We start from the raw sequence: 26,406 nt of genomic DNA, 5'->3' as shown, positions 1-26,406 counted from the left end.
GAATGGGTCTTGTGTTGGTTGCAATGACTAAGTTATTTTTGCTTGGAGTAAGTTTCGATAGAAATTTTTCCTGCCCAGTTTGGCAGTATCTTAAAAACCTGAAGATGAGGAAAGATGACAAAGGAACTCTAAGTTTCAGTTTTACTTTGGTTACTGCTGCTGCAGTTTGTCCAGAAAGGTTAACATAAACTCCTGGAACGTTAGGGTCAAGTCTTCTTATTTTCTCAATAGTTGCATACTGGTCTGTTTGTTCTCTAGCTTGTGGTTGTACTGAGTTTCTCAAAGCGAACCATTCATAGTTTGCCCATGTTACTGTTTGAACTAAGTCAGAGTTAGAATATATCTTATATCCCATGAAAACTTCTGGAGCATATTGGTATCCGACATAGAAAATTCCATTGCAAACCTTTCTTGTCAGACAACTTGGCAGAAGGTTTTATTTCAATGTCTTGTTCCACGTATAAGAATGAGTTGTCAATAGAAATTATATGAAACCTGTCGCAAGCAATATCTACTGTTGTTGAAGAACCTTCTCCAAACTCACCTACGTTTCCATAAGAAACAGCAGTTGTATATTCGTAAGTTCCAGAACTATTTCTGACCTTCTAATGGCATTGTCGCATTCGTTATACCATTCGGAAACATTTCCATTCATAGCATCCAAAACTGTTGGCGTTATATTCTGAGCGGCGTACATTCATATGAGTAAAATATAGAATGTTGTGATTTATATGTCATAATAGAACCCACGTGGACCAAGCTTTACTTTCTTCCTGACTGAGTTTTTAACTCTTCTTTTTCCTTCATTGCCCTCTGCTTCAAGTTGTTGCATCTTTGCATTATGTTCATCTAGTATGTTGCAAATTTCCCATGTCCTTTTTGCCTTTTGGCTCTGGTCGCCCATCTCAGGTAACCTATATCCTAGAAAGAGTTTGTCATAGTCTGTATTTGAGTCTTCGCGTATTGTTTGCATGACTCTTTCCTGAGTTTCCGGTTCAAGCTCTTCAAACAGTGCCTGTCCATATGGAATAAGCTCGTTTCCAAATATATGTTTTTTGTAGCCATTCTGGTTTTCTTTCCATGTTACCAACAATATCCTTTGTGAATGGGAAAGCTTCTACCCAATCTTTCAGTCTTGCGTCGTTTATTTCTGTAGTTGGTTTTATTTTGTCAAGGAACATGTTTTTCAATACTAACATTTCATCTGGTACTGTCCATTTGAGTTTTCTTAAATATTCATCCCTTCTCAGTTCATTGTCTGCAAAGTAAGTTTTTATGACATTTTGTAAACTTTCGTTTGCAAGGTCATGTACAATAGGTTCTCTTCCTTCTCCCTCCCTAACTTTCTTTCTAAACTCTTCACCAAATATACCATCTCTATGGTTCTGTGTATTCTTTGAGATAAATGTTCTAGAACGTCAGGTGTTATATTTCCATCAGCCATGTTCATTTCATACTGGTTCAAAATATCTGCATCTTTCATATCTTTCAATGGCATTAAAGCCGCCGGCTTAAAATACCAGCTATATCTCGTTCACCATTGACTTCCATTGCGTCTACAACTTCTTGGAATTGAGGTTGTAAGTTTATGAACCACCTATCCGGATTAGCTTTATGACCCCATCTCATTGTAGTTCCATCGTCTGCAGAAACAAAAGTAGGTTTGTTTCCATCTTGGTTAGGTTCTGAATGAACTTTAAACAATGTTTCATTTCTATATGTTTTCTTGAAATTTAACCTTTTATTTTCACCGAGTTCATCCGAAGATTGAACGTTAAATGCTCGTAAGTAAAAAGGGTTGTTGTATTTGTGTACATTGTCTTTCAGTACTTCCATTCTATGCTGAATATTTTCATCTGGTGTTGGAGTCTTTTGTATGTCGGCAAACATTTTTCGATATTCTTCTACTATTCAGCCGAATTTTTCTTAGACTCTTGGAAAGATTCCATATTCTCCGCATACACTTGTTGAGGTCAAGATTTTTCGGCTGTTCCAAATCTTCATCTAGTTCTGTGAAGTTAGTTTCCAAAGGAGGGACTTGTTCGTTCCTTCAGGCTCTTCTAGCTGTTGTTGCTGAACTATTTCTTCCATGTCTGGTTGTATCTGAACTTCTTCCTGTGGAGTTTCTTGTACCTCATCTGCTGGCATTTCATATATTCCGAGACCGTTTTCAACAATTTCCCTATCTACGTCATCCGCATTCATAAGCTTTTGTTCTTTCGTTCCGTCTCTATTTTTACGCGTTTCATGACGAAAGTTGAATTGTCATTTAGCTCTGACATCAAATATCTCGGAGTAAATTCGTTCATGTCATTTGGATGATATGCTATTAAATCATATCTCTTAGCGAGCTTGTATTTTCCAGGTTTGAGATTATATCCGTTTTGGTGCTGAGCCATAAAGCTAAATAGGTTCGGGTCAGTATTTCCATCCTTGAACTTTCCAATAGCTTCTTTATATCTGTCACTAAAGTCAATAGTATCTGGGAAACCACACTCTTCTTTAAGCATTTTTAAGAATTCTTGGTTTCCTTGTTCTCTACTTCTTTTATGTCCTTGCTCTGTTTGTGGTTGCTGTGCTGGTTGTTGTGTTGGTTGTTGTGCAGGGTTTTGAACTGTTGGTTGCTGTGCTGGTTGTTGTGTTGGTTGTTGTGTTGGTTTTGGTGCATGCCTGTGTCTGTGTCCATGTGACGATGTAAATGTTCTAGGTAGTCCTGGTGCAGGTGCTTCTCTTGGAGGGTTTGGTGGTATATAAGTTCCACCAGCTGGCACATATGTTCCATCTGCAGCGTAATGTCCTACCTGACTTTTCGTTTTTAAGAAAGCATTTACTAGGTCTGTTTTGGTCTGTTGTAACTCTTTTTCTTGACTTTCCACAACAGTTGCTCTAACGGCGTCATAGGCACTTTGAACTGCCTGTCTCGTTGCTGCATCTGTTATTTTCGTCATATTTTGTGCTACTTCTCTTAACTCGTTGTCGAAACCTTCAGACTTCAGTTTCTTTCCAGATGAGAAGTCGTTCACTAGTTTCACCTTACTATGAAGAGCTTCGAAGGCGTTCTTAAAGTCAGCATTTGTTAAAGTTTCATTTGAACTGTCTTCATCCGCTTGTATTTTTGTCCTTATTGACCCTATAAGCTGAGCTGCTTTAGCGTTGGCTTGGGCATCTAACCAGTCATTGTTAGCTTTTATATATTCTGCGCTTTTCATTGCCTTTTGCATGGCTGCGTCGTTATTTTTACTTTCTTGTGCTAAGTTTTCATACTGTACGGTTTGGTTTTGCAACTGTAAAAGTTTTTCTGCCTTTACATTTGCTTCAACTTCTTTTTTATACTCATCGCTATCCATATATGTCTTCAGGGCTTTTTGTTTTATCTCTTCATCTTTCAGTATTTTATATTGAGTAGTATGGTTTTTCAAATTTATGACATCTTGTTCCATTTTTGCTACTTCTGCTGCTTTTTCTGACACTTTTTTCGCATATTGCTCTGTACTTAGTTCTTTCAGTTGTTCTTCTTTCTTCTTTTTCTCTACGTTTAACTCATTGAGTTTCTTTGTGTGTCTGTCATATTCTAGTTTCTTTTCGTTTTCACTTATTTGCTTCTGTATGTCTATGTTTGACTTTTTGACATCTGTTATTTGATTTTTGAGTGAACTCAAATTCATTTGACTTTGAGGTTATAGGCTGTTCCGTCTGCAGCTCCACCATAGCCTGCCATTTTCGCTAAAAGTGCCGCTCTTAAACCTCCACTCTGTGCACCAACAACTCGGTTTAAAAGCATAGGATTGCTTGACATTTGTTGCAACATAGTGGGGTCATTCAGCATTTGTTGTTGCAACTGTTGTTGTGGTGTTAGTCTTACTATTGGATGTTTCAATGCTCTCTTCCTCTTACGTATATTCTTACGTATCTTACGTGGCATTTTAAGTGAAGTTAAAAAGCGGCTTTTGACAGATGTTTTATTGAGACTTCTTCGTAAAGACTTTGTTGAGACTTCTTCGTAAATGAGTGTAAATGACCCAAAAATATATTTTAGGGTAGAAGGGTATATCTACCCCGTTTTCTACCCTCTTTTCTACCCTCTTGAATTTTCATGAATTTCTTCGTAAAGACTTTGTCAAGACTTCTTCGTAAAGACTTTGTTAAGACTTCTTCGTAAAGACTTTGTTGAGACTTCTTCGTAAAGACTTTGTTGAGACTTCTTCGTAAAGACTTTGTCAAGACTTCATCGTAAAGACTTTGTTGAGATTTCTTCGTAAATGACCCTAGTAGTATATTTTTGGTGTAAATTTCATGAAAATTCAAGAGGGTAGAAAAGAGTTAGAAAAGAGGTTAGATATACCCTTCTACCCTAAAATATATTTTTGGTGTAAATTTCATGAAAATTCAAGAGGGTAGAAATGAGGGTAGAAAACGGGGTAGATATACCCTTCTACCCTAAAATATATTTTTTGGTGTAAATTTCATGAAAATTCAAGAGGGTAGAAATGAGGGTAGAAAACGGGGTAGATATACCCTTCTACCCTAAAATATATTTTTATTGAATTCTGTATAAAATTCTGAGTAAAATGACAGATGTTTATATGACCCTTACTTGTCCGGTTTATAGGACCTCTCTCATATTCTATCTTGTCGTAAATAAAACTCACAGTCATGTATGTCCTCTAAACTTCATTTATACTAAACATCTTCGGGGCTAGAAGGCACGAAGTGCCTGGAAGCCCCACTACCTTTTTTTTTTTTTTTTTTTTTTTTTTTTTTTTTTATTGTGTATAAAAAACAACTTAACCAAATCAATCTGAACCTGAATTTTGAGAATTTTCTGTGAAGTTTGCAAAATCAAAGGATCTTTACAACTTCCATCTTGAGCTGATGTTGAAAGAAGATTCTTCAATAATATGGTCTAAGGGTTTCGTTTTGCGAAAAAAACGTACAATACGCAATTTCGCTAAAAAACATTTAGCTAGCAATTTCGACCTTTGACTCCACTCAAGACGTCACTTTTTTAATTTTGCGGTATCATATTTTTGGAAAATCTTTATGAATATTATATAAAAAGTCTCTTTAATATCTATATTTCATATTTTTATCGATTTTTAAAGTTTTTGCGAAAAGTATTCAATTATTTTTGCTATTTGGTCGGGTAAATGTCAGATTTGCGACATTTTCTGATATGATATTCAGATTCTACGTTGATAATAATGCTTATAGAACCCTCTTGCTATTGTGTCAAAATTGCGAAACCGATAGCAAAAATATCTCGCAATATCAAAATTGAGATATTGAGTGAATTATGCATTATAGAGATTAAAAATCTGATTTGTGAAAACATCTCATCAGTTTCTAGCTAATTCAAAAATCTTTACTATCTTATTCGATTAAAATGAAAAGGGAATAGTTTCATTATGCTTTAAATGACAGCCTTATAATATAATCATAGTTTTCGCTCAATATGCAGCATTTTTTTTTCGAAATCTATGGTCAATATCCTAAATACTGATTGCTTTGCATTCATATCTCTTACATTTTCTATACCCACATCACTATTCATTGCTATTCCTATCTTTTTCATTTTTGTTTGTTTCTCATAATTTCTCAAAAAACATGATAACTTGATATTTGTAAATATCATACTTTATAACGTAAATAAGAACTTGACCTATTAAGAAAAGCAGTAATGAAAAGAAAATCTGAAATTCATAAAAATTACAAGTTTCTGATGACAATTAGCTTAATTAAACCAGGTACAAGATTATATAATTGTATTTTCTATCCAATTATCCATATAATATCTTATCCAGAAAAAATAACTTGATCAATACCAAATGATTTTTTAACTAGTAAATAAAGTATTTTCTTTCCACACACATTGTATATCATAGTTTTTTTTTGGTTTCGCAAAACATCCAAAAACAAATATGCTATAAAAGTGATAATTTTAGCAAAACGAAACCCTTATTCTGGTACAGAAAATATACAAATCCAGAAATATCTTATATGATCATTCTGGATTTAAATTTCCTTTGAGTACGCTAATTGCAAATTTTTGTTCTATTAAAAAATAAGCAGCTTCCGGATTTCATTAAATTTGATTAATTTTGGATATTGATTATTTGCTAGAGACTTCAATGAGAATAAGGTTTTATTATTTATTTAAGAAGTGTGCCGTTGAACTTCTGGACGAACCATTCCTTAGCCTCCTCACGCTTGACACGCTGGTTTGGACCAATGCGGGACTGGCAGTGCTTGCGGCGGGAGATACGGTTGCCTGGGCGCTCAAGAACGACGTAAAGATCCATACCGTGGATACCGATATCACGATCGTACTTAAGACCAAGATCGATGTGCTCCTTGATGCCGAAGCCGAAGTTGCCCTCGATTGAGAAGCAGCGGCCGGAGATTTCGTAATCGTGGACTTGAAGAGCGCGGTTAAGGATTTCAAGAGCCTTTGGACCACGGATTGTTGCGTAAGCAGCAATCTTATCGTTACGACGGATGCCGAACTTTGGAATTGTACGATGGGAACGAGCGAGCATAGCTTGCTGCTTTGTGAGTTGTTCAATAACACGGGAGGCACGTGTAACCTGATCACCGACAGCACCTGGGTTGATGTTGATGCAAAGCTTTGCAACACGGATCTCGTTGAGCTTGTTAGACATCAAAAGGATCGACCACAACCGTCGAAGGTCTATCGTCCTTCTTCAAATAATAGGATATTTGATAAATGAATGATGAATTAATAATCTCTATAATATTTATTCTTTTATTAAATATAAAACTTGATAATTTGGACAGATTTGAATCAAAACATTCAAAAATCATCAAAATTTCAAGCATTTGATATGATTTTATAATATCATTTTGTGCATTTTCGAATGAATTTTTCTTGTTTCTTAAGGGTGCACCCGTATGTACGTTTATTTGAGAGGAGGAGGATTACCCTCTCAATTTTGAGGGATTCATTAGTTTATTTTCTCGATGAATATGCAATAAAATTTGATTTTTACCTTATCAATATACTTCATATAATATACACATGTTCATGTAAAAACTTTTTTCCAAAATCCTCAGGAATTAATGGATTTTTGAATTTTAAGAATTTTTTTCGAATTTTTTCGAAAAAAAATATTTTCAGAACAGCCTTAACGGCTAAGATTTAGGAACAATGTTAAGTATCAAAAAGAAAGGAGGTCTGATATAGACAACATATATCGTTGAAGGTTGAAAAAATCTCTAATATTTGAGCCCAAAATTTCAAATTTTAATTTTTTGAAAAAAGAGGCCACCCGTATGTACGTTTATTTGAGAGGAGGAGGATTATATTTTTGAAAGGGTGAAACATTATGAATATGTTAATTATATAATAATATGTATTATTATAAAAAAGAAAAAATAAAGCACGTTAAAATTTTTCTTTCTTGATTTTTTACAAAATCTACCTAGAATTATGCAAAATATGACTAAATAATTATAAATTTCAAGTTAAATTTTAATTTTGATAAATAATTTAAATTTCAAAATATCAAGTTCAGTTCGACTATGTATGTAGTAATTCCTCAATAAAGTGCCAAAACCCCTATTAAAATATATGAACATTTTCAACATTTTAATGTTTTTATTTAAAAATTTGATGGAATATGAGCTTCAAACAATTATTATGTAAATAAAAATAATTAAATATATGTATTTATTCGTATTACAACCGTAGTAAGTCGATTCTTCCTTTCTTCTACTGAGTTTTGAATTTGATTTCGAATTGTAAAGAGATTCAAAGGGAAAATACTAGCGGATAAAAACTACCTCCATGAAAGGGTCATAATGGAGTCAAGTTGTATTTTTTGATATTTTTTGCTTTTCGAGCCTAAATAGGTAGCCAAGATAATGCCTAAAAATAAGGTTCTAAATTCTGAAGTTTACATGATCCTCTCGTGTGCACCCTTAATGAATACTACAATTAAAATATAAAATAAAAGATTTTTATGCTAGGTTTAGATTGTATCAGATAAAACTAAAACCAAGAATTGTTATTTAATATTATTTTGGAGGTTTTGCTTCTTCTAAGTTTACAATCCTATCTTTGTATTCATCAAAGTTATCTATCGTTAAAATTACTAATTGCCTCTTCGAAGTAAGATGATTTTGAGTAAATGGATTAACTTTCTTTTCATTAAGAAGTTTGAGCCATGTACTATAATCCAAAACATAATCATCTGGAGAAACAGCAGGAATTTCCATTGGCGTTTGGGTAATCATGTCAATATATCCGGGAATTGGATTCATCGCCATTCTTTCTTCGTTTTCGATAGATGTAGGGCCAACTCTAACGCGCCTATCTCCTTTAACGAATGTAATAGCTACAAAGTTGAGTTTTTTGGATTTTGGCTCTGCTTTTGGTGCTTCAATTGTAATTTTTCCTTGTTTTCGAAGTTTCTTCAGTAATTGTTCACAGTCTTCTTCTGTTTTGCCATAAAATCGAGAACAAAACGCCGACCATGTTTGTTCTTGGATAAAATTATTGTATTGGTAAACAAATTCGCTAATTTCTTCTGGCTCCCAGTTGACACTAGATTTTTTCTTTCCATTTTTCTTTTTCTTTCTAGATGAATACATTTCTTCATCCTGATCGCCGTCAGAATCAAGATCTGAATAAGATTTTGAAATTGATTTCGTAACTTTTTGTTCACGAAGAGGGAATCCTCGTTGAGATGCTTCAGAGATTATAGTTCTTGTAAAACTGGTCGTTTTCAATTGATCGAAAAGCATATTTATGTCATCATTGCATAATTCTAAACCAATGAAGTAATCAACAGGACGCCCTTCTGGCCATATATTCGAAAGTGTTTGGAAATTTTTATTTATTTTTGTTAATCTGATACATAACAATCTTTTTCGAAATTCCATAACAGAATCTTGAACTTCTTTCTCTAAATACATTGGTGGTGGCTGGAGTAGTGGCTCAATTGTCTCGTATGATATGATTTCTTCAACTTGGTCTTGACTTCCCTCCTGAGGAGGGCCACTACTCATCAAGAAAAGAAAGAAATCTTTTCTGGATAAGAAGTTCGTATTTCTCTCTTATAACGTGTTCAAATGAACTTAATGAATACGCTAATGCTTAATAGTCTCCGATAGCAATAAATAGAAGATATCCAAAAATTAATGGTAATTGAGCATTGTTCGAATGATCGATTACTTATCTTAGGTATAGAAAATATAAAAGTGCCACTAATATTTGAATTACTTGATTCCAATTGTCATTCTTTTTAATTGAGTTGAAATTCATTATTGGATCACCCAACAATATATTTCTGGATATTATGTTATATATTAGCGCAATAAATAAAGTATTCAGCATAGAAATTAACATAATTATTTTAGAATCATTCAAGATCAACATTAGGGAATAATAACAAATACTCTTCTATCGGTGGAAGTGAAGGTACATCAAGAATATGCTTCATTTTACGATATTCATCTGGATTAATACGTTCAATAACACTTGTCTTGGTTTTTCCAATTAAAGCAAGAACTAAGCGTGTTAACTCTTCTATGCAGTTGTATAAATCTTTCCAATCCTCATTAGTAACAAGCTTGGATAGAATTGGTTGTGAGATTGGCTCTCCTAGTGCGTGCACAGCAACAAATAATATGGCACATGCAATTGTTGATGCTCTGAATCTTAAAAATGAGCTAAATTGAAGATGAATATCTGCAAGGAACCACATCAAATTTTGGAGTGATTTAAAGGATCCAAATGCTGATTCATGGAGTTCCAAAAAGTCAGCAACACTTGGTATATTTACATCAAAATTAATTGCCCCAAGCATCTCCCCTTCACACTTTAAAAAATCTTGTGAACTATAGGCACCAGCACATTCTTCAACTAAACTTTGAAGAGAAAATGCTGTAGAATTAAACATCTTTGCACTTATAAATAGAGCTGTTGCACCCAATAGTTGAAATTTATCTTCATCGGAGCGAAGAGTGCATAAAGAGCGATCAAGAATACTAACTGCTGCAAATATCGCATTTCTCGATACTGAGTATTTATAGCATGTTGCAAAAATCCACTCAATGAGCTTAGATCTCATTTGAGCTGTGACTCCTGACTGAAATATCTCAGAAAGGGCATCAGGAGATATCTGTCGTGTGTACAAATGATCTAATATCTCAGAAGCATATGAAATACCGATTGAACGAATAGGAACTTTAAATGGAGTTTGTGCGACTTTTGTTCTGCGTTTTCCGCGTTTTTGACTTATGTTATCGATGACTCGTAGTGCATCTCTCCTTCCCATAATCATTGGAGTCGGAGAAAATGATGGGCGACGTCGTACGCCCTTCATTTCAAATCATGATGTACGTTTAGAAAATTTTCATTCCTATTGTTCTCTACATTTCACATGAAGTGAATGGATGAATGATCTAAATATCATAATTAATATTTAATGTAATGTCAGCAATGGCAGTATTCAAAAAATCGCCACGAATGAAATTTGATTATCATACAAGTTAAGATTGTTCTTGTTGGTTTTGATTAATCTATGCATTGTGCATCTTTATCCAGAGATCTAAGAAGATAGTTATCATATCTAATTAAATGATATAATTATTAAGCTTTGAATTAACAAAAAATAGTCGAACAAATATATTTCTGACTTCAATGGATTATATATGTGATTTAAAAGAAGATTCAAGATCAATTATTTTAATTTCATGAGGTTTATACTAAGAATCATGTTTCTTCTTATCCTATATTTTAAAATAGATACAATTATGACTAAATTATTAATATTTACAAACAATCTATAAAATTATATATTAACAAAAGTAAATCCATCATATAAACTGTCCATATACACAGGTTCTCCGAAGGAGTCTGCAGGACTGTCTTCTGATTGAGATCTGAGTTGTTCAATGGACTTAATATTTGGAATATAATTTGGTTGCTCTTCTAATTTGAGAACCTTGTTGAAATTGATCGATTCGAAGAATGGATGTGAATTTATTTCATCGATTGTTAGACGTTTCTTAGGATCTTTAACTAACAATTTTTGAATCAAATCTAAAAGTTTTGAGTCAATATTGGAATTAATTGATGGTTCTTCTTCTAGGATTGCTTTAAATGTTTTGAACTGGTTAGCTCTCTTAAATGGAGTACGGCCAATTGCCATCTCATAAGTGATAATTCCTAAGGACCAAATATCAACAGATGATCCGTATGGTTCATTGCGAACCATCTCAGGGGCAACATACTCCATTGTTCCGCATAATGATCTGAGTGGGTTTTGGCTAAATTTTGCCAGGCCAAAATCTGTTAATTTAAGGTGACCTTCTGAAGTTATTAAAATATTTTCTGGCTTTAAATCACGGTAAACAATACTTCTTTTATGGAGATCTTCAAGGCCTAAAACGATTTCGGCAAGATAAATTCGAAGATCATGTAATGGGATCGTACCTGCGCTAAGAATTCTCTGATGTAGATCGCCACCAGGAACGTATTCAAGGCCGAGATAAAATTTTGATGTTGTTTGGAATGAAAAGCAGAAATGGACGATGAATGGACAGCGAGTAACAAGAAGGACATCTCTTTCTACTATAACGGTATTTATTTTGTTTTGTTCCATTAATTGTGATTTATGAATTGACTTGATTGCATAGAATAACTGAGAATTTATTCTTCTGCATAAATTAACCTTTCCAAAATGTCCTCTTCCGAGCGAAGAAATAATTTCAAAACAGCTCATGTTCAAATTTGTGGAAGATAATGTTGCATTGCAAAGAGCATTGTATAATTTATCCACTTCATTTTTCGTTGAGGCCGATAAAACTATGAATTGGTTATTATTATATTGAATAATTATTTCATTGTCTTTAGTTTCTGGAACAAAATCGATTCTTGTACTGGCGGATAATGGAATCGCATGATAATTATTTGGAGTTAAGAGTCCTCTGTGTATGTATAACTTATTGTCAGCGATATAACATTTTCTGTTATGCCAAAAACCTAATTTAGAACCTCGTTCTTTGATGGTCCCTTCATATAGAACGCGCATTCAAAATAAAATGTTTGAAATTGAAAGCTCTCTTAAAGGAATTGAAAAGGTAGACGTTATATGTTCCTATGATCTATTTGATTGTTAGAATGATGTTATATATGTTTGCTCAAAAAAAAAAAAAAAAAAAAAAGGTAGTGGGGCCTCCAGGCACTTCGTGCCCTCTAGCCCTGAAGATGTTTAGTATAACCTTGTCCGGACAAGTAAGGGTCTATCGTCGCTACAGGAAAAGTTACAGGCGTTCCAAGGAAGTATACTTTGAGAAGCCTTTTCCCCTTATAGAATGAGATAGGACGGTTATTTTACAAAACTGACAACACTTTGACCGAGTAGTTTTTTGTGCTGAACAAAAAGTGCCATATAAACATCTGTCAAAAACCGCTTTTTAACTTCACTTAAAATGCCACGTAAGCTACGTAAGAATATACGTAAGAGGAAGAGAGCATTGAAACATCCAATAGTAAAACTGACACCACAACAACAGTTGCAACAACAAATAATGAATGACCCCACTATGTTGCAACAAATGTCAAGCAATCCTATGCTTTTAAACCGAGTTCTTGGTGCACAGAGTGGAGGTTTAAGAGCGGCACTTTTAGCGAAAATGGCAGGCTATGGTGGAGCTGCAGACGGAACAGCCTATAACCCTCAAAGTCAAATGAATTTGAGTTCACTCAAAAATCAAATAACAGATGTCAAAAAGTCAAACATAGACATACAGAAACAAATAAGTGAAAACGAAAAGAAACTAGAATATGACAGACACACAAAGAAACTCAATGAGTTAAACGTAGAGAAAAAGAAGAAAGAAGAACAACTGAAAGAACTAAGTACAGAGGAATATGCGAAAAAAGTGTCAGAAAAAGCAGCAGAAGTAGCAAAAATGGAACAAGATGTTATAAATTTGAAAAACCATACTACTCAATATAAAGTACTGAAAGATGAAGAGATAAAACAAAAAGCCCTGAAGACATATATGGATAGCGATGAGTATAAAAAAGAAGTTGAAGCAAATGTAAAGGCAGAAAAACTTTTACAGTTGCAAAACCAAACCGTACAGTATGAAAACTTAGCACAAGAAAGTAAAAATAACGACGCAGCCATGCAAAAGGCAATGAAAAGCGCAGAATATATAAAAGCTAACAATGACTGGTTAGATGCCCAAGCCAACGCTAAAGCAGCCCAACTTATAGGGTCAATAAGGACAAAAATACAAGCGGATGAAGACAGTTCAAATGAAGCTTTAATGAATGCTGACTTTAAGAACGCCTTCGAAGCTCTTCATAGTAAGGTGAAACTAGTGAACGACTTCTCATCTGGAAAGAAACTGAAGTCTGAAGGTTTCGACAACGAGTTAAGAGAAGTAGCACAAAATATGACGAAAATAACAGATGCAGCAACGAGACAGGCAGTTCAAAGTGCCTATGACGCCGTTAGAGCAACTGTTGTGGAAAGTCAAGAAAAAGAGTTACAACAGACCAAAACAGACCTAGTAAATGCTTTCTTAAAAAACGAAAAGTCAGGTAGGACATTATGCTGCAGATGGAACATATGTGCCAGCTGGTGGAACTTATATACCAGCTGGTGGAACTTATATACTAGCTAGTGGAACTTATATACCACCAAACCCTCCAAGAGAAGCACCTGCACCAGGACTACCTAAAACATTTACATCGTCACATGGACACAGACACAGGCATGCACCAAAACCAACACAACAACCAACAGTTCAAAATCCAGCACAACAACCACCTCCACAACCAGCACAGCAACCAACAGTTCAAAACCCTGCACAACAACCACCTCCACAACCAGCACAACAACCAACAGTTCAAAACACTGCACAACAACAACCACAAACAGAGCAAGGACATAAAAGAAGTAGAGAACAAGGAAACCAAGAATTCTTAAAAATGCTTAAAGAAGACTATGGTTACCCAGATACTCTTGACTTTAGTGACAGATATAAAGAAGCTATTAGAAAGTTCAAGGAAGGAAATACTGACCCGAACCTATTTAGCTTTATGGTTCAGCACCAAATGGGATATAATTTCAAACCTGGAAAATACAAGCTCGCTAAGGGATATGATTTAATAGCATATCATCCAAATGACATGAACGAATTTACTCCGAGATATTTGGTGTCAGAGATAAATGATGATTCAACTATCTTCATGAAACGCGTAAAAAATAGAGACGGAACGAAAGAACAAAGGCTTATGAATGCGGATGACTTAAATAGGGAACTTGTTGAAAACGGTCTCGGAATATATGAAATGCCAGCAGATGAGGTACAAGAAACTCCACAGGAAGAAGTTCAGATACAACCAGACATGGAAGAAATAGTTCAGCAACAACAGCTAGAAGAGCCTGAAGGAAACGAACAAGTCCCTCCTTTGGAAACTAACTTCACAGAACTAGATGAAGATTTGGAACAGCCGAAAAATCTTGACCCTCAACAAGAGTATGAGGTGAATATGGAATCTTTCCAAGAGTCTAAAAAAAATTCGGCTGACATGGTAGAAGAATATCGAAAAATGTTTGCCGACATACAAAAGACTCCAACACCAGATGAAAATATTCAGCATAGAATGGAAGTACTGAAAGAAAATGTACGCAAATACAATAACCCTTTTTACTTACGACCATATAACGTTCAATCTTTTGCTGAACTCGGTGAAAATAAAAGGTTAAATTTCAACAAAACATATAGAAATGAAACATTGTTTAAAGTTCATTCAGAACCTAACCAATATGGAAACAAACCTACTTTTGTTTCTGCAGACTATGGAACTACAATGAGATGGGGTCATAAAGCAAATCCGGATAGGTGGTTCATAAACTTACAACCACAATTCCAAGAAGTTGTAGACGCAATGGAAGTCAATGGTGAACCAGATATAGCTGGTATTTTAAGCGCGGCTTTAATGCCATTGAAAGATATGAAACATGCAGATATTTTGGACCAGTATGAAATGAACATGGCTGATGGAAATATAACACCTGACGTTCTAGAACATTTATCTCAAAGAACTACACAGAACCATAGAGATGGTATATTTGGTGAAGAGTTTAGAAAGAAAGTTAGGGAGACAGAAGGAAGAGAACCTATTGTACATGACCTTGCAAACGAAAGTTTACAAAATGTCATAAAAACTTACTTTGCAGACAATGAACCGAGAAGGGATGAATATTTAAGAAAACTCAAATGGACAGTACCAAATGAAATGTTAGTATTGAAAAACATGTTCCTTGACAAAATAAAACCAACTACAGAAATAAATGACGCAAGACTGAAACATTGGGTAAAAGCTTTCCCATTCACAAAAGATATTGTTGGTAACATGGAAAGAAAACCAGAATGGCTACAAAAACATATATTTGGAAACGAGCTTATTCCATATGGACAAGCTCTGTTTGAAGAGCTTGAACCGGAAACTCAGGAAAGAGTCATGCAAACAATACGCGAAGACTCAAATACAAACTATGACAAAATCTTTCTAGGATATAGGTTACCTGAGATGGGCGACCAGAGCCCAAAGGCAAAAAGGACATGGAAAATTTACAACATACTAGGTGAACATGAGGCAAAGATGCAACAACTTGAAGCAGAGGGCAAGTTACCAAAGAAGAAGAGAAGAGTAGAACAAAGTGAAAGTAGTGAAGAAGTAACTTCATCTAGTGAAAGTAGTGGCAATGAAGGAAAAAGAAGAGTTAAAAACTCAGTCAGGAAGAAAGTAAAGCTTGGTCCACGTGGGTTCTATTATGACACATAAATCCAACTATTCTATATTTTTACCCATATGAAATGTACGCCGCTCAGAATATAACGCCAACAGTTTTGGATGCCATGAATGGAAATGTTTCCGAATGGTATAACGAATGCGACAATGCCATTAGAAGGTCAGAAATAGTTCCTGGAACTTACGAATATACAACTGCTGTTTCTTATGGAAACGTAGGTGAGTTTGGAGAAGGTTCTTCAACAACAGTAGATATTGCTTGCGACAGGTTTCATATTATTTCTATTGACAACTCATTCTTATACGTGGAACAAGACATTGAAATAAAACCTTCTGCCAAGTTGTCTGACAAGAAAGGTTGCAATGGAATTTTCTATGTCGGATACCAATATGCTCCAGAAGTTTTCATGGGATATAAGATATATTCTAACTCTGACTTAGTTCAAACAGTAACATGGGCAAACTATGAATGGTTCGCTTTGAGAAACTCAGTACAACCACAAGCTAGAGAACAAACAGACCAGTATGCAACTATTGAGAAAATAAGAAGACTTGACCCTAACGTTCCAGGAGTTTATGTTAACCTTTCTGGACAAACTGCAGCAGCAGTAACCAAAGTAAAACTGAAACTTAGAGTTCCTTTGTCATCTTTCCTCATCTTCAGGTTTTTAAGATACTTGCCAAACTGGGCAGGAAAAATTTCTATTGAACTTACTCCAAGCAAAAATAACTTAGTCATTGCACCAACACAAGACCCATTCACTCTTACAGAAGTAGTGGGAACAAATAAAATGTCATTCGCCGACTTTTGCAAAAACAAAGTTGACTTAGACTTTGGTTTCTCAAACCTCAACACTGAAGTAAACTATTATTTCAATGCTGCTGGAGATGCTTGGGACCCAGTTAAGTTCACATGCGAAAAGTTTGAATGCAAGAGAATAGAAAGCAGACTTGCAGTCTATATGTTGGACCCAGATATTTCAAATGCTTTAGCTGCCAAATATATTGCAGTTCCACTTATGTTCCCTATACACCAAATATCTGTCAAAGACTTTGCAGGTGAAGTTGGAAACCAAAGTGCTGACCCAGGTGCAAGAACAGATATTGCCTTAACAACTGCAATGAAACATGCAGATACTATGTTTGTACTGTTCAGACGAACTATAAATGACTATTCTTGTTTCTACAACCCCGGTATTAAATATCATATAAACATAGATGGCAAATATTATCCAAGAGAAGAATATTCTACAGTTGAGGATATGAGGTCATACAACTTGACATTAGATGCTATGAACTTTAACAACAACTTCACAACAACCATAAACCCTGAAATGCAAAGTTCTATTATGCCATATGTGAAAGTATGGACTCATACAGGAGGTCAAAAAACTCAATATACAAATGGAGACCGTTCAAACTTTTGGCTTGGCATTCCATTTGCTGACTCAGAAGACTTTATGGGTGGTATTTCAACTGTTGGTACTGTACAAATACAATATACTGGTGACAGAGACGGTCCAGATGAACTGAGAGCAAAGAAGTTTACAAAACCAATAGCACTTTTCACGGAAGATGCTCTTTTGAAGATTCGTTCGATGAAACCTGCTGGGGCTCCTCAGATTGGCATAACGACAGCTTCCATCGAGCAGATTTTGGCAGCAGGTCAGTAAGTTGTTCTTGAACTGACTTCTCTCCGTCAAATATTGACAGTACGCCAGTTTTGACATAATATTGTATTATAAACTTACCTTTAGAAATATCTGTAAGTTTTGTTGTTATATTTTTGTCTGCTTCAAGAACTTTCACCATTTCAGTTATACCAACTTTCTTTGCTTTATGAAAATATTTTGGTTCAGCAAAGACTGCTATTCTATAACATTTACCATTGTTTGTATAAAGAACTATTCTGTCAATGTATTTGTATTGTTTGTGTGTGTAAACTTTGTTTTGCTTCAATTCGAAGAGATACTCGAATACGTCCATATTTTTATTCGAAGTAAAATGTCATTTCCGAAAAATAGAAGCGTAAGTGTTTCAAAAGGTTTAATGGCGGTGGCAGATGTGAAGTTAAATTCACCAACTCAAACAAACAGTCAAAGTGTTATTGTCAATGTCAAAGACAGAGATGTTGAAGTGGGGAAACCATACGAAGACGAAGATGGTATAACAATTGTTCCTGTAAAAGAACAACCAACATACCCTGAAGTTAGCAGAGACTTAAGTTCTGTTGCAGATATTCGAAACGACTACCAACAACTGAAAGACAAACTTCAAACTCAGGAGAAGATTTGTCAAGCTTTAGGTATAATGTTAAACTTGGTCGAACACAACCCTGTAAAAGTGAACTCATATGTCATCGCACCTCATGAAGTTTTGAAAGAACTATTGAAACTTTTGACAGAGGCAGACGATATAAACATCAAAGAAATAGAACCCGACGTTAGTTGCTGTGGTGTTTCATATAATGTCATTGACAAGATATACGTTATGAAAGGAGGTGAAACATTGAACTTAAAATATAGTTTCCCAGACGTCATAAAAATATTTGACGACCACAACATTTCATTAAAATTTATTTGCTAAGTAAATGGCAGAAGACACAATGGTTTATACTATTACGACTAAAAACCCTGAGTCATATAATTCTATAACAACAAACTTACAAAGTCCTCAAGGACGATATTGTAAACTAACCTTAAACACAATGACGACTAAAGCCTGTTTTGCTCTTTTGACACCAGAAGATTTTATTGTTGTGAATGGTAAAAAATACTCCTTTGAAGATACTTACTCAGATATACCACCAACAGGTTTTGTTGACTTATTTAATACTTTAAGGACGAGTGTAACATGTGCTGCAACTAGAGCAGGTTTCATTATGTTTGGATGTCCGACTGAGTTTACTATAAACAATATGAGCTATAATACAAAACTTATATCTGGTTTTTACTACCAACAGTTTCCTATAACAGGAAAAGGTGTCATACAAGGAATGTCTGTTCCATTGACTTTAAGTACACCTATTTTATATATTGTTTCAAACTTAGGTTCAAAGTGCTATTCGAATGTCGACAGAAACTACTATGACCAAAAGATACTTATGCGTAAATAACACATTCTCTGCTGGTTTGCCTATTGTTCATTCGAATGCAGAGTTTTCAGCTTTAGTAAACTCAAACACTTTAGCAAACATAAACTTAACCTTAGTTGACGCAAACTTTGTTCCTGTAAAACTTTTATGTCCTATGTATTTGTCAATGACGGCAGAAAGTTTCGAATTGGAAGATGCAACTGGTGAAAGTATTGTATTACAAGAACAACTTCAACAACAAATAGCTCAAGAACAACTTCAACAACAAATAGCTCAAGAATAAAAAAAATATTTTTTTTTATTTTTATAAAAATGTACAGAATAGATGTTTCAGATTTTTATGACTTCCAAGCGTTCAGAAATATGTGTCCATTTTGAGACTATAACAAAAGCAGTCGAGAGAATTTGAAACGTTTAGTCATTTATGTCGACTCTGCCCCAGAATGTTATGTTATGAAAGAATGGGATGTAGTCTTTAACAAACCTAAAGCGACAATAGTTTCAGAACAAGAATGTAAACAGAAACTTAAGAAAATAAAAGTCGTACAAGTTGGCATGAAGATGTTAGATGCTTGGGATATCTTATTGTCAAAGTTAGAAGATTTTTCAGTTCGTGGTATAAAGTTTTATACACCTTCTCCAAACTTCTATTCTATCTTCACTGGATATAAATATGAACAAGTAGAATGGAAAGAAAATATTATAGAAGCTTGGTTAGACCATGTCAAAGAAATTTATATGCAATGGAAACGAAAAGAGTCTATGAGTATATCTTATGTTTTTGCAAACATCTTACAACATCCAAGTGCTAAAATGAAACTGCTCTCATTATAATTGGAAACAAGGAACAGGTAAAACACATTCTTTACAGATATCTTGTGCAAACTGTTAGAAGGTTATTCGAATCCGAATATGACAAACTTAGAAAACATCTGCGGTAAATTTAACTCTTCAATAGAGAATATGAAACTTATAGTATGTAACGAAACTTCAAAGTATAGATACAACAAAAGTTTTGAACTCAGATGCTTTGAAGAGTCTTATAACAGACAAAGTTGGAGTTGTTGAAAGAAAATATAAAGACCAAAGAGTTTGTGAAAATGTTGCAAACTTCATTATGGTTTCAAACAATGCTGTTCCGATGAAGTTAGAAAGTTCTGACAGAAGATATGTAGTTGTCAGAACGTCAGCTTCTCATATGCAAGATACAGAATATTTTGACGACTTAGCAGAAACTTTGACATCTGACTTTTACAACCACTTGTTCTCATATTTTATGACATTAGATATTTCTAAGTTCAATCCAAGACAAATTCCACATACCGAAGAGGACAAACATTGTTAGAAGCAAACAAGAGTGTATATGAACTGTTCATAGATGAAACTGACTTTGAGTGTTTAGATGAAAGGTCATTGTACGATTCGTATAAACAATATTGTCAAGAATATGGTTATATGACAGCGTCTAAACGAACATCTTGGCAAATGTCAAAAGTCTTTTAGACGTAACAGAATGGTGTATATACAAAGAAAAATTTTTCTGAGTAAATTTTAAAAAAAAATATTTTTTTTATCCGATAGAAAAGATGACAGAAAAATTAACTTTTTTACATAGCGCCACACCCTTCTTGCCCACATCTTTTTAAGCCACAATATATAGACATAGAACTAAATAGAGAAAGCGAAATTCTACAAACAGAAGAAACATATAGAGACCTAGATAACGAAAATGGATATGCGCTATTCTGGTTAGATTGTCCTTATGAAATGTATGAAAAAAAGGCTTTATATGAAGAATATAGAAAATATTGTCATGAAAACGATATAAGACCAAGCTCTAGAGAAAAATTCTATGCTGGTATAAAACATCTTTTCGAAGTTCTGAATGGCAAATATATAAAAAATAATTTTTCTGAGTAAATTTTTAAAAAAAATATTTTTATCCGATAGAAAGATGACGAAATTCATCTCAGTAAACAAGTACATGTCAGGACTTAAAGAAGAACTAGACCATTCACATATTTGAATGTTTACTTCTACCATTTTGAAAAAGTCTTCATTCAGCAAAGTTTGGAACATCGAACCAGTTAAGTTTGCTATTGTGACTAAAAATGGTGCGAAATTTGAAGACTTAGACATAGAAGGTTTGTTAGCAGTCAAAGAAAGTTTTGACAGAAGGTTCTCAAACCTTAAAGAAGGCAAAGCATACAAACTTGTTATACCTTATGAACCAAAGAAAGCAGACGACTATGAATATTATGAGTCTAAGATAGTTGAAGTTCAAGGTAAATTGGGTAAAAAGATTTTAGAGTCTAAGCCAGTGTTTGCTCCTAAAGAGGAAGAGAACATTGACATTGACCCGAAATGTTCTAAAAATAAAATTTTATTTTTACATGTCATATCTCCCCTTCTCTGGAACTGGTTCAGGTTCTTTCTTCTCTTCTTCTACTTTCTTTCTTTCTTTTCTTTCTTCTTCTTTTCTGGTGGAGTTTATGTCAAATCTGGCGCAACCATATTTATGTAAAGTTCTTTGTCCTTTAATAGCTCATCTATTCTGTTTTCTATTTCATCTTCAAGAACACCGCATGTGTCTTCTTTGCATTCTAGAACTTTGTTGGACTTCATCTTTCCAATCGGCGTCATCTCTGTCAACAAGTCTGTCATTGACAAATTTTAAGACTGCTCTGCTTAATGTTTTATGGTTCTTGTCATATTCCAGAAACAGAACTTTAGAACAAATTCACCTTTCTTGTTTACACTATGTAAGATTTTATGGTCGACAGATGTTTTGCTGTCGAAAAGCTTGTCTCGAATATAGATGGCGAAATCGCTAGACATTTTCAAAAAGATAAAAATTTTTAATTTTTCTAAAAATATTTAGAAAAAAGTTTGCTGACATTGACAAGAAATTTGAGAATGTTTTAAACAAGAACAAGGTGAATTAGAAAATGCTCAGATAAAACCCATACATGACAAGTTCTTATTTGCTCAGAATGGATAAACAGGTCTAATTGCACCGCCTGGGTCGGGTAAGACTTTCACTTATCTTAAAATGGCTGCACAACAACAAGAACTAGATGAGAAGAACCCATTCTATTGAGTTTAGTTGTTATTTGTAGTACTTCTGGTCAATTTGACCAAACCGTAAATTCGTTCAAAGATATTATAAAAAAGTCTAAGTTAGTATGTATAAAAGACTCTGAGTTGTTAGATTGGATAAAGAAGTACCAAAGAAGAGTTTTGAAGTACAATGCTATAAATGAGTATATAAATTCTAAGTTTAAAGACCCAAATGAGGAAATGCAGAGAATATTAGAGAGAAACACTTCAGAAACAAACAGAAAAGATAGAATACATTTCGAAGAAATTGCAATCTTACGATTGGAAGACTTACCCTCACAGATGTCTTCTTATCTTAGATGATTTCGCCTCTCATCCTTTGTTAAAGATAGAGAACAAGACATGTGTCGAATTCTTAAGAAGCTCAGACACTTCAACATCTCTGTTGTCATTTGTGTACAGACAGCAAAGAGTTTAAGTAAGGATGTAAAGAGAATACTTACTGACATTGTACTTTTCCCCGGATTGTCCGAAGACGATTTCATGGAACTTATGAAAGAGTCCATGGCAGGTAAGTTTGACAGACATGAACTATGGGAGAAGTACAAAGTCATACAAGACCCTCATACTTCTTTCAGAATTCATATCTACGCAAACAAAGTTCAAATTGTAAAAAGTCAAGCTTGAAAATGTAAGTGTTTTAGTCTTAGTCTGTTGTGGTGCTGCAGCTTTCGGTTCTTCTGGCTTTGGAAGACATTCAGGAAGAGGAACGTCAGTCATCCGTTTGTGTCCTGTCGGATGGAAGAACTTTTTCTGTCGGAAGGAAGAACTTTTTCTGTCGGAAGGAAAAATTTTTTCTGAAGTTCGACCAAAAAGTTCTCAATTTTCGAAAATTTGAATGGTTTACGGACGAACAACAGGAAAAATTTTTCCAGTTGTCAGGAAATTTTTTTCCAGTTGTCGGGAAATTTTTTTCCAGTTGTCGGGAAATTTTTTCCCTGTCGGAAGGAAGAACTTGGAATGTCGGATGGAAGGACTCGGAATGCCAGAAGGATTTGACAAGACAATTGACCTTATAGAGCTACCTGAGCCATCTGAAGTCAAGCTTGAAAAATAAATGGTTCATTTACTCTACTTGTTTGAAGTTGTCAAAATACTCTGTTATTTTTTCTTTCAGTAGCGGCAAATCTTCTTTGAAGGTAAGTATTGTACAACTTTAATATCATAGTGTGTTTGAGTAAAGTATCTCTGAACTATTTGTTTCACATCTTCATTTGGTGTCATTGAAATCGTAAGTTTTCGCGATAGAACCAATTTCTGTCAGATTTGTAAATCTTAGCAAGGTCGTAAAAGCTTTTGTTGTTTCTTCTGACTAAATGCAACATAACCATATCTCTGTCTTCTTCATTTTCCATCTCTTCAGTAAATCATATACTTATAGTTCTTTTCCTTTCCTTTTGGTACCGAACGTGGTATTCTTTTCTGTATGTTTTTGTCTTCTTTCTCATATCTTCTCTCTGCTTTGTACAAAGTTCGTCAAGTAGCATAAGTATGTAGATTGCATAACGAGGTGAAGCCCACATTGCTATTGAACTAACTAGGAACTTATGAACATATATACCTTTTAGATGTGATGGTAAGTTTTGTCTGTCTTGGTACATTTTTTAAGTTCTACATGTTCGAACTCACTGAGGAGTTCATGAGTGCTATTTAATTCAAACCAGTCTTGTGGTTTCTTAGTATCTGGAGCAAAACATGCTGTCAAAATACTTTGCATTTGGTACATGTCATCTTTGACCGAACGAATGAGACGGAGTTGTTTGTTTAACTGAACCCACTCGTATTCTTCATTTATAGCTTCATGAACGATAGCAGTTGTTGTGTTCTCTGTTGTTGACATATCTGTCTTTACATACAAAATAAAAAAAATATTTTATAAAAAACTAGCGTTATTTTCTATCTTGTATAAAAGACCAAAAATAAACGCTTTACATGTATTTTTCAGCAACTTCGTCAAATAATTTTATAGCACTATCTATCTCATCTACTTCAAACGTTTCTTTACCTTTTATGGGAGCACCATACATTTTCTCAAACTTTTCAAGTAGTTCTGTTTCAGCAGCTCTCATATCGTTAACGAACACAACCTTGACTCTATTGACTATACTGTCATATCTTTGAGTTATATTATATGTTCTTCCTATCTTATATTCTTTGTATTGAAGTCCTTCGGTTTCTGAACGATGTAAAGTAAGCCTTCACTGCAACGTTCCGTATCGAATGAACCATACGTTATGAAGTTATATCCAACAACTGGGTCTAACCATAACAAAAACTATTGGTATAAGACTTTTGTCTATAAGATATGCTCTTGTTCCATGAAATGCTACCGATATCAAAAGCTCAGGATTTCTTGTCAAAATTTCTGAGTAGAAGCAATTTTAACCCAGTCCTTCGGTCTCTTTCCAAATGGAGATAAAATGTCTGACAAAGAATATTTTCTTGTATTTCTTTGAGTATCTTACGTTTAAATCACATATTCTAACCATTTTGGTGTCATTGTCTATCTTTCTAACTGTTTCAAACTCAATGTTTAACATTTTCTGTTTCTTACATACAAAATAAAAAAATAAAAAAAAATAAAACTAACGTTATTTTTTTATTTTGTATAAAAGATATGATTTCAGGGATTTTTTTACGAAGTGTCAAAGTTCTCTTCGTCAAAAAATAACAGTTATATAATGAAATTTGGTCATTTTTTCACGATTTTCATGAGTTTTAGGTGACCAGGTTTTTTCCCTACTCGCAATTTTTCACGATTTTCATGAGTTTTAGGCGAGTAAGATTTTCTATCTTGTATAAAAGATATGATTTCAGGGATTTTTTTTACGAAGTGTAAAAGTTCTCTTCGTAAAAAAAACAGTTTATCAAATGTTTGGTCATTTTTTTACGATTTCAGGGATTTTTTTTACGAAGAGAACTTTTACACTTCGTCAAAAAAATACAGTTATATCATGAAATTTGGTCATTTTTTCAGCAAAAATATATTTTAGGTGTCACCAGGTCCCTCGGTCCCTCGGTCCCTCGGTCAACTAACATCTTTTTGAAAATAGTGACAACATGACATTTTGACAACAACACAGGAAATAAACTTCTTCGTACATGTTTTGTCAAAACTTCATCGTCAATGAGCGTAAATCAGACAAAAATATATTTTAGGGTAGAAGGTTAGATCTAACCTGTTTTCTAACCTGTTTTCTACCCTCTTGAATTTTGTATAAAAGATATGATTTCAGGGATTTTTTTTACGAAGTGTAAAAGTTCTCTTCGTCAAAAAAATAACAGTTATATAATGAAATTTGGTCATTTTACTCGGCAAAAATATATTTTAGGTGAAGAGGTTAGATCTAACCTGTTTTCTAACCTCTTTTCTACCCCAGTTATTTTATAAGCGTTTTACATGGTAAACGTTATGAATTCGTGAGACTCTAAACAGTTTTGTAGCTTCTATTTCTTCGCTGAGGATATCGAATGTTTTAACTATGCCGAAAGTCTCTTTATATTTCTTCTTGACGTCAGATAGAAGGAAATCGTCAGCTGTTGGATAGTTTTTGTTTAGAAATGTCAACATGTCCATTTTATCTTCTGCTGGTTTCTCTGCTTCTTTCTTTAAGTCAGCATAGTCGTTTCTCATTCTTTCTATCTCTTTGACGGAGTAGTTATATCTCCTCATTGCTGCCTTACATTTTGAACATTGCGGGTTCATTTTTGCGTTATATTCTGAAACCTTACTGCTAAAACAACTAAGGCGTCAATGGTTTTTCTTTAACTCAAAAGCTGCTGGTCTTATTTGTTTGTTCCATATTTTACATCTTTTATCTTTATCTCTTATCTGCCATACACATTCAGCAACTAACGAAACAAAGTTGTCGTAGGTCTTAAATTCTTCAGATTTATATATGTCAGAGATGTTCTTATATACCATGTCGCAATCTTTGTCCATGACTTTGTGGTTGCAATGAAATCCAAGAAACTCATAGTTTACCTTTCGTATGAACTTCTTTATTTCTACTGAGTCAGTTGCTTTGACTTCAATTTCGTCGAATTCAGGAATAGTGAGCTTTTGTTGTTGATTTCAGGCAATTTGGGTAAATGGTCAATAATGTCCTGCATGTCGTAAAGATACTGTTCATTTTGTTCATCTTTCGCACAACAGTCCAAAGTACTTGTTAAAAGTTCCTGCTTTATCTTCTGGATTTCTGTTTCAAAAGTATATGAAGAAGGAATGAAGCTTTTCATTTCTACTAACATAGATGTTGGATTCATGACTAACGAGTTTGGTGCTGTTGTTTGAATTGTTGTTGCTTCGACTGACATTTCTGTTCTTTTATACAAAATAAAAAAAATAAAAAAATAAAACTAACTTTATTTTTTATTTCGGGAAAATTCATGA

The 26,406-nt window shown here is 34.1% G+C and overlaps 7 protein-coding genes and 6 pseudogenes across 13 annotated transcripts, besides 2 other annotated features; 5 read left to right on the top strand and 8 right to left on the bottom strand.

Moving 5' to 3' along the window:
- Nucleotides 1-4,761: part of a mobile genetic element that runs on past the window's edge.
- TVAGG3_0404990 lies at nt 1,807-3,209 on the bottom strand (annotated as a pseudogene). Its single transcript has one exon. A coding segment is annotated over exon 1 (1,403 nt).
- Nucleotides 4,762-6,112: 1,351 nt separating the features above from the next.
- On the bottom strand, nt 6,113-6,686 carry TVAGG3_0404970 (rRNA binding; the record flags this gene model as incomplete). Its single annotated transcript, XM_001298296.2, has 1 exon — nt 6,150-6,659. One exon carries the CDS (start codon nt 6,657-6,659, stop codon nt 6,150-6,152), a length of 510 nt encoding a protein of 169 aa, XP_001298297.1.
- A 211-nt stretch (nt 6,687-6,897) lies between these two features.
- Nucleotides 6,898-7,938: a mobile genetic element.
- A 14-nt stretch (nt 7,939-7,952) lies between these two features.
- TVAGG3_0404950 (RING/U-box family) lies at nt 7,953-9,049 on the bottom strand (the record flags this gene model as incomplete). The annotated part of the gene is made up of 1 exon (XM_001298295.1): nt 8,035-9,027. One exon carries the CDS (start codon nt 9,025-9,027, stop codon nt 8,035-8,037), a length of 993 nt encoding a protein of 330 aa, XP_001298296.1.
- Nucleotides 9,050-9,380: 331 nt separating this feature from the next.
- On the bottom strand, nt 9,381-10,346 carry TVAGG3_0404940 (cell division; the record flags this gene model as incomplete). Its single annotated transcript, XM_001298294.1, has 1 exon — nt 9,381-10,346. One exon carries the CDS (start codon nt 10,344-10,346, stop codon nt 9,381-9,383), a length of 966 nt encoding a protein of 321 aa, XP_001298295.1.
- Nucleotides 10,347-10,721: 375 nt separating this feature from the next.
- TVAGG3_0404930 (protein serine/threonine kinase protein) lies at nt 10,722-12,056 on the bottom strand (the record flags this gene model as incomplete). Its single annotated transcript, XM_001298293.1, has 1 exon — nt 10,815-12,056. One exon carries the CDS (start codon nt 12,054-12,056, stop codon nt 10,815-10,817), a length of 1,242 nt encoding a protein of 413 aa, XP_001298294.1.
- A 400-nt stretch (nt 12,057-12,456) lies between these two features.
- Nucleotides 12,457-13,129, top strand: TVAGG3_0404920 (protein of unknown function, DUF4106 family; the record flags this gene model as incomplete). The annotated part of the gene is made up of 1 exon (XM_051232887.1): nt 12,457-13,129. A coding segment is annotated over one exon (673 nt), but the record flags the coding sequence as incomplete, so codon positions are not given.
- A 1,869-nt stretch (nt 13,130-14,998) lies between these two features.
- Nucleotides 14,999-15,832, top strand: TVAGG3_0404910 (protein of unknown function, DUF4106 family; the record flags this gene model as incomplete). Its single annotated transcript, XM_051232886.1, has 1 exon — nt 14,999-15,832. One exon carries the CDS (start codon nt 14,999-15,001, stop codon nt 15,830-15,832), a length of 834 nt encoding a protein of 277 aa, XP_051102616.1.
- A 705-nt stretch (nt 15,833-16,537) lies between these two features.
- Nucleotides 16,538-17,472, top strand: TVAGG3_0404900 (annotated as a pseudogene). The gene has a single exon. A coding segment is annotated over exon 1 (935 nt).
- Nucleotides 17,473-18,389: 917 nt separating this feature from the next.
- On the top strand, nt 18,390-19,176 carry TVAGG3_0404890 (annotated as a pseudogene). Its single transcript has one exon. A coding segment is annotated over exon 1 (787 nt).
- Nucleotides 19,177-21,768: 2,592 nt separating this feature from the next.
- On the top strand, nt 21,769-22,555 carry TVAGG3_0404880 (annotated as a pseudogene). Its single transcript has one exon. A coding segment is annotated over exon 1 (787 nt).
- Nucleotides 22,556-23,079: 524 nt separating this feature from the next.
- Nucleotides 23,080-23,536, bottom strand: TVAGG3_0404870 (annotated as a pseudogene). The gene has a single exon. A coding segment is annotated over exon 1 (457 nt).
- A 1,862-nt stretch (nt 23,537-25,398) lies between these two features.
- Nucleotides 25,399-25,769, bottom strand: TVAGG3_0404860 (annotated as a pseudogene). The gene has a single exon. A coding segment is annotated over exon 1 (371 nt).
- A 433-nt stretch (nt 25,770-26,202) lies between these two features.
- Nucleotides 26,203-26,330, bottom strand: TVAGG3_0404850 (organellar and viral DNA polymerase type B; the record flags this gene model as incomplete). The annotated part of the gene is made up of 1 exon (XM_051232885.1): nt 26,203-26,330. A coding segment is annotated over one exon (128 nt), but the record flags the coding sequence as incomplete, so codon positions are not given.
- Nucleotides 26,331-26,406: the final 76 nt, after the last annotated feature.

The sequence above is a fragment of the Trichomonas vaginalis genome, chromosome V (assembly GCF_026262505.1).
Source record: "Trichomonas vaginalis G3 chromosome V, whole genome shotgun sequence".
Classification (NCBI taxonomy): domain Eukaryota; phylum Parabasalia; order Trichomonadida; family Trichomonadidae; genus Trichomonas; species Trichomonas vaginalis.
The sequence above is the reverse complement of the archived record's forward strand: the minus strand, read 5'-3'. Positions and strand labels throughout refer to the sequence as shown.